The sequence below is a fragment of the Balaenoptera physalus genome, assembly GCF_965194825.1.
Source record: "Balaenoptera physalus genome assembly, chromosome: 1".
Classification (NCBI taxonomy): domain Eukaryota; kingdom Metazoa; phylum Chordata; class Mammalia; order Artiodactyla; family Balaenopteridae; genus Balaenoptera; species Balaenoptera physalus.
In genome coordinates this window covers 164,105,601-164,113,067 of record NC_138882.1, presented here as the reverse complement: position 1 = coordinate 164,113,067, position 7,467 = coordinate 164,105,601, and the positions used below count along the sequence as shown (strand labels likewise).

Below are 7,467 nucleotides of genomic sequence, written 5' to 3'. Positions count from 1 at the left end.
TTTCTCCACATATTTGCTGACACTTGTTTTCACTTCTATTTTCAATCATAGCCATCCTAGTGGGTATGAAGTAGTAACTCACTGTGGTTTGGTTTGTATTTCCCTAATGACTGATGACATAATGACATTGATTTTTTTTTAGCTTTATTGAGATATAACTGACCTATAACATTGTGTAAGTCCTAGGTCTACAACGTCTTGATTTAGTACACTTATATATTGCAAAATTATTACCACCATAGTTAACTAACACCTCCGTCATGTCACATAATTACCATTTCTTTTCTGTTGTGAAAACATTTAAGATCTACTCTTGCGGCTTCCCTGGTGGTCCAGTGGTAAAGAATCTGCCTTACAACGCAGGGGATGTGGGTTCGATCCCTGGTCAGGGAACTAAGATCCCACATGCTGCAGGGCAACTAAGCCCGCGCGGCACAACTCCTGAGTTCACGTGCCTCAACTAGAGAGAGAAAACCCACACGCCACAACTAGAGAGAAGCCCGCGCACCACAGCAAAGAGCCTGGCGCCACAATGAGAGATCCCACGTGCCTCAGTGAAGATGCTGCGACTAAGACCCGACACAGCCAAAAATAAATTAAATAAATAAATAAATCTTTTTAAAAATCTACTCTCAGTAATCGTCAAGTATATAATACAGTATTATTAACAATGAATCCTCAGAACTTATTCATCTTATAACTGGAAGTTTGTACCCTTTGAACAATATCTCCCCATTTCCTCCACCCCTTCATCCCCTGAAAACCACCAATCTACATTCTGTTTCTATGAGTTCAGCTTTTTTAGATTCCACATGTAAGTGATATAATGACATTGATCTTGTCATGAACTTTTGATCATTTGTATCTCTTCTTTGGAGAGAAGTCCTTTGCCCATTTGTTAATAGGGTTGTTTGCCTTTTTGTTGTTGGGTTTTAAGAGTGCTTTTCACATTCTGGACAGGAGACTCATCACCTATATCATTTGCAAGCATTTTCTCCCATTCTGTGGGTTATCATTTCACTCTCCTGATATTGTCCTTTGATGCACAATAATTTTTAATTTTGATGAAGTCTAATTTACCTATTTTTCTTCTGTTTCTTATATTTTTGGTGTCTTATCTAAGAAACTATTGCCAAATCCAAGGGACAATTTTTTTTGGACATTATCAATTGTTTATTTTTTATTGAAGTATAGTTGATTTACAACGTTGTGTTAGTTTCCAGTATATAGGAAAGTGATTCGTATATATATATATTTTTTATTCTTTTCCATTATAGGTTATTACCAGATACTGAATATACAGTATAATATTCCCTGTGCAATACAGTAGGACCTTGTTGTTTATTTTATATGTAGTAGTTTGTATCTGCTAATCCCAAACTCCTAATTTATCCCCCCCACTTTCCCCTTTGGTAACCATAAGTTTGTTTTCTATATCTGTGAGTCTGTTTCTGTTTCATAAATAAGATCATTTGTACCATATTTTAGGTTCCACATACAAGTGATATCATATGGTATTTGTCTTTCTCTGTCTGACTTGCCTCACTTAGTATGATAATCTCTAGGTCCATCCATGTTGCTGCAGATGGCCTTATTTCATTCTTTTTTATAGCTGAGTAGTATTCCATTGTATATATACTTGTATATATCTATATACTGCATCTTCTTTATCCATACATCTGTCAATGGACATTTAGGTTATTTCCATGTCTTGGCTATTGTAAATAGTGCTGCTATGAGCATTGACTCCAGTGTTATGAGATGATATTGAAAGGAAGGAAAAGAGGCCACAAGCTCTAGGTTCTGGCATACCTGGACATCTGTCCCTCCTGCTGCCAGTGAAGAAAAGAGTCCATGGCTAGCAGAGAGAATGTTTTAACTTCTAGTCCTTCAAACAGTCTCCATGGTGTAAACACTGACTCAAAGGAAGACTCCCGGAGAGCGTGGTTGCCGAGAGTGGTGGGATCGAAGTTGGCTTGTTCTTTTCCTTAGGGGTTCCCACTGCACCTGAGCCACCACTCATGCCCGTGCTCCTCCTTGGGCTTTCGCTCCACGGAAATGCACCCCAGTGTCAGCAGCCCACATCCCATGCTTCATTCATCAGGTATTAAAACTCCACTAAATGCCAAGGAATTGCGAGTGGGACGGTGTCACAGCGGTAAACAAACTGACACGGACTCTGCTCTCAAAATGCTCTTTCTGCGGTGGAGAAAGGGGATTTAAGAAGTAGACACACACACAAAACTAAATACAACTCGTGCTAAATGTGAGCACAGTGTCTAACTGCTCCCTTCAGAAATGCAGGAGAGAAACGGACGTGGCCCACTGTCTCATTCACTTCACCTACCTAACGCTCTCTAAATATGGGAGTTCCAAAATGTAATGCCCTGTTGAAAAGATATGAATCGTTTCTTCTTTTTACACCTTTCCTTTGGATTTATTCTTCTTCACAAGTGAAGCGATTACTATTAGAATTCTTTTAATTGAGCTCAAACATTGCAATGCATGAATCCTTTCTATAGCCTGCAAGGCCCTGCTTCTATGCCCCAGATCATCACTGACCCCATAGAAGCATCTAGACATTGATGTCTACAAACATCTCAGGTTTCTATAGAGCATTTTATGAGAGAGGGCGTATGGTATATAATAATTATAACTGGTCTGAAATGCATGCCCTTGGGCCCAGTCTTTTCTGGGAGTCCCTCCAAAGTAAATAATGGTCTTTACAAAAAAGCTGTACTGCTAAAGATAGTTGCTGTAACTTTGTATGTTCAATAAACAAATTCAATACTCAGTTTTAATTTTGCTAATGTGAGCAAATGACTTGACCTCATTGGGCATCATGGATAAAATTGGGTGATAATCTCTACCTGAAAAAGTTTATGAGAACTAAATATCTGAGGAAATAGCTGCCTAGCACTAGGCCTGACACAGAGCAGGTGTGTTCTCTATGGGTTCATTTCACCTCCCCTTTCTGACTGTATTGCATTGTATTACATACCTGAATATGTACACAGGAATCTATATAGTTTTTATATTCCCACCACTCCCCTCTCAGTGGACTGAATTTGCTCAGGGACCTCTCGTCCTCCTCTCCTGGCATGCTGAATAGTAGCATTCAGGTGTTGAATGGTTGGACTGTCCTAACCTCGACCACTGTCAAGTGTCCTTTCCCTGGTGCTAGCCCGCCGCCTCTCCTGGTTCCCAGGCACCCCAGCCTGCGGTCCACGTGCAGGGGCAGGAGCCGCTGACCGCCTCCATGCTGGCCGCAGCAACCCCCCAGGAACAGAAACAGATGCTGGGTGAGTGACCCACGTGCTTGCAGAAGAGGGGGCCAGAGCTGCTACTGACCTGGACACCAGCGTCCGTTCTCTACTGGGATGCCACTGGGTTTTTCACGGAATACCTTCCCACAGGTGAACGTTTGTTCCCGCTCATCCAGACGATGCACTCAAACCTGGCTGGGAAGATTACGGGGATGCTGCTGGAGATTGACAACTCGGAGCTGCTGCACATGCTGGAGTCCCCCGAGTCTCTCCGCTCCAAGGTGAGCAGGCTCCCAGACCCCCGCGGCTTCCGCTCACTCGGCTCAGGGGGACAGGGGGTGGCCTTGGACACCCAGGGGCGGCAGAGAGAAGGGTCTGCTGCCCCGTGACCTCCTCGTGCCTCGCCTGTGACCTGAGGGCTGCTGGCACGTGGGTATCTGGGAAGGCGGTCAGCACCAGGAGAGGCCACCGCTGGGCCCGGGCGCCAGGGAGGGGCGGAGGGGCTCTCCTCAGATGTCACTGACCACCTGGAGTTTCTCACAGGTGGATGAAGCTGTGGTGGTCCTACGGGCTCATCATGCCAAGAAAGAAGCTGCCCAGAAGGTGGGCGCTGTTGCTACTGCTACCTCTTAGACAAGGACAAACCGTATGTTTGGCTATTTCATTTCCTGCGATGGTTTTGATTTACGATCATCATCCTAAAAAGGCAGAAGGAGGAGGGCACGGAGAGAGCCCTGCTTCTGTTACTGCTTATCCTGCCCACTTATCCTGTTACCTTTGTGCCTTATCTGTCATCTGAAGTTAGAGAAAGGAGGGGATAAGCTGTGAATTATAAAGGGCAAACAACAGTTTCCACTGTGGTTTTCTTCTGACACCAACCAATTCTACAATTCTCTGACAACAGCGGGGACCCACCATTTCAATTCAATTCTGATACCACGGACCCCGCAGGTTAAGGGCTCAGTCCCACAAGACTGCCCCTACTTCAGACACCAGCCACAAATGGGGTCCCTATGTTACCCACACTTATGCTCAGCCAACTACAAATTTGGGTTCCCATGAACCGCCCCCCCAGGTTTGAAAATTTGCAAGAATAACTCACAGAACTCAGGAAAGAGGTATACCTATGATTATAGATTGTTATAAAGGACACAACTCAGGAAGAGCCAAATGGAAGAGAAGAATAGGGCAAGGTGTCAGAGGAAGGAGATGCGGAGCTTCTTTGCCTTCTCCAGGCACACCACCCTCCCAGCACAGCCACGTGTTCACCAACCCAGAAGCTCCCCAAACAAACCGCATTTAGAATTTTTACATGTGGTTTCACTATCTAGGCATGATTGATTAAATCATTGGCCATTGGTGATTGAACACAATTTCCATCCCTTTTCCCCTCCCTGAAGGTCAGGGGTTGGAGCTGAAAGTTCCAACCCTCTAATCATGTGGTTGGTTCCTCTGCTGACCAGCCCCCATCTGGAAGCTATCTAGGGGCCTGTGATGGATAATTTTATATATCTACTAGACTACGTCATAAGGTGCCCAGATATTTGGCTAAACATTGTTTCTGAGTGTGTCTGGGAGGGTGTTTTGAGATGAGATTAGCAGTTGAATAAGTGGACCCAGTAATGCTATTGCCCTCTGTAAGGTGGGTGGGCCTCACCCAGTCCACGGAGGGCCTAAATAGAACAAAAGGTGGAGGAGAGGAGAATTAGCCCTTTCATCTGCCTAAATGACTAAGCTGAGACATCTCAATTCATCTTTTCCTGCCCTTGAACTGGGATTTATACAATTGGCTCCCCTGGTTCTCATAATAAATCTCTCCATATGTATCTATATGATGTATATATATTTCTCCTATTGGTTCTATTTCTCTGAAGATCCCTAACTAATACAGGACCCCACTATGCGTCATCTCCTTAGGGTAAACTCAGGTATGGTCAAAAGGGTTCATTATGAATTTAAAAAGGCCCTCCTAGGGCTTCCCTGGTGGTGCAGTGGTTGAGAATCCGTCTGCCAAGGCAGGGGACAGGGGTTCGAGCCCTGGTCCGGGAAGATCCCACATGCTGCAGAGCAACTAAGCCCATGCGCCACAGCTACTGAGCCTGTGCTCCAGAGCCTGCGAGCCACAACTACTGAACCTGCGTGCCACAACTACTGAAGCCTGCATGCCTAGAGCCCGTGCTCCACAACGAGAAGCCACTGCAATGAGAAGCCCGCGCACCACAGCAAAGAGTAGCCCCCGCTCACCACAACTAGAGAAAGCCCGTGAGCAGCAGTGAAGACCCAACACAGCCAAAAATAAATAAATAAATAAATTTATTAACAACAACAACAACAACAAAAAGGCCCTCCTATCATTCAGGAAATTTCAGGGGTTTTAGGGGCTCTGTGCTAGGTACTGGGGACAAAGACCAAATATATATATATTATACCACACTCACATAAAGGACATCTGGTCAGGTTCCTCTCAAGAGTGACCTTGTTGGTCTGGAGTAGTGACAGGTTCACAAGGGGATCTTGTAATCAGATCTCACAGCCTCATTTCTATGAGTGGTACCCCTCTGGTTTGGCCTGAGGATGCTGAGGTTGGCTGTGTGTGCATCCACTGCTTAGCTCTGGGAACACAGCAGGCACAGGCCTTGTTGTCAAAGAGGGAGACAGACACACACATGACTACAGTCACAGAGTGTGTTTCAGTCAACTGTTGGACTTTGAGGCCATGGCACCTCTCTGAGGGGTAAGTAGGACCTCCAACAAGGACAGGTGGATGCCTCCAGACAGAGAAAGGAGAGAACCAAATGAGCAGAGGCAGAGGCAAGAGAATCAAGCACATGGTAAGGGCCAGGGCTTCTGTGTTGGTAGGGCTTGACTTGACGTGGCCATGGCCCCTTGTGAAGGGCTCTAGGAGCCTTGTCATCAGTAGCACTGATTTAAGAAGGGAACTCTAGAGAGTTGAGGTTTGTTCTGAAGAAAGATCATCCTGGGAACAAGTCAGAGGGCGGACCGGAGGGAGAGAGCCACCATCAACTCTTCCTTAGTCTCGACTGCATTAACCTCCTGGTCTCCAGGTTTCCATCCAAATCATTCTGGGCATAGTGGTCAGGGCACAGTTTTATTTTTTTATTTATTATTTATTTATTTGGCTGCGTCGGGTCTTAGTTGTGGTACGCGGGATCTTTCGTTTTGGCACACGGGCTCTGTGTTGCGGCGCAGGCTCTTTGTTCGAAGCCGTGTCCCCTGCATTGGAAGGTGAATTCTTAACCACTGGACCACAAGGGAAGTCCCCCAGAGCACTGTTTTAAAACATAAATGTGACCATGTAACTCCCCATCACAACCTTCAGTAGCTTCTCAAAGCCCCCAAATCCTCCACATGGTTTACAGGGCCCTGCATCAAGCAGCCCCTGCCCACCTTTCCTGCCTGATGTTTCATGCCCTTCCCCTCCCCAACTCCCACACCTGGCCTTTCAGTTCCTTTAACCCGCAGAAGTTGTCTCCTCTCCCTGAAACCCTTTTCCCTGCTCCATCCTCTCTCTGGCTCCTCTTCCTCCAGGTTTCAGCTTAAATGTGGCCTCAGGGAGGTCTTAACCAACTGCTGTATCTGAAATAAGTGGCCCCATTATTTTGTACCACTTAAGTCAATCAATGATTTATGTATTAGTTGATTTATTCCAAGAGTCAACAAACGCTTTTCCCAAAGAGCCAGATGGTAAATATTTCAAGCTGTGTAGGCCCTGGGTTTGCCCTTGCATCCTGAAAGCACCCACAGATCAATACTAAAAGGAATGAGCAAGACTGGATTCCAATAAAATTTTTTTGGAATTTTTTAAATGAAAATTGAATTACATATAATTTTCACGTGTCACGAAATATTATTCGTGTTTCGTTTCTTTTACTTACCTTTTTTTTTTCCAGCTCTTTAAAAATGTAAAAACCATTCGTAGCTCCCGGGTTGTCCAAAAACAGACGGGCGGGATGGCCCGCGGACCGTAGTTTGTTGGTAGTTTATTACTTGCGGACCCCGGCTGACTCCTCAGAGGATTGTTTTCAGCACGACGGAACACGGGCAGCGCCGGGACCACGTCTGTTCACCCACCGAGATACACCTGCTCGGCGCCCGCCGCTCAAAGGGAGCCGGAGGCGGGCTCGGCCTAAGCGGGAGTGGGCGGGGTCTGCGAGAGCGGTACCCGGGGGCGGGGCCTTGG

General features: G+C 45.9%; 1 protein-coding gene across 1 annotated transcript; it reads left to right on the top strand.

Annotated features, from left to right (window-relative positions):
- The first annotated feature begins 2,260 nt into the window (after positions 1 to 2,260).
- Positions 2,261 to 7,465, top strand: LOC309653643 (polyadenylate-binding protein 4). The gene is made up of 3 exons (XM_082448185.1): positions 2,261 to 3,302; positions 3,417 to 3,547; positions 3,810 to 7,465. Exons 1-3 carry the CDS (start codon positions 3,260 to 3,262, stop codon positions 3,897 to 3,899), a joined length of 264 nt encoding a protein of 87 aa, XP_082304311.1. The 5' UTR covers positions 2,261 to 3,259; the 3' UTR covers positions 3,900 to 7,465.
- Positions 7,466 to 7,467: the final 2 nt, after the last annotated feature.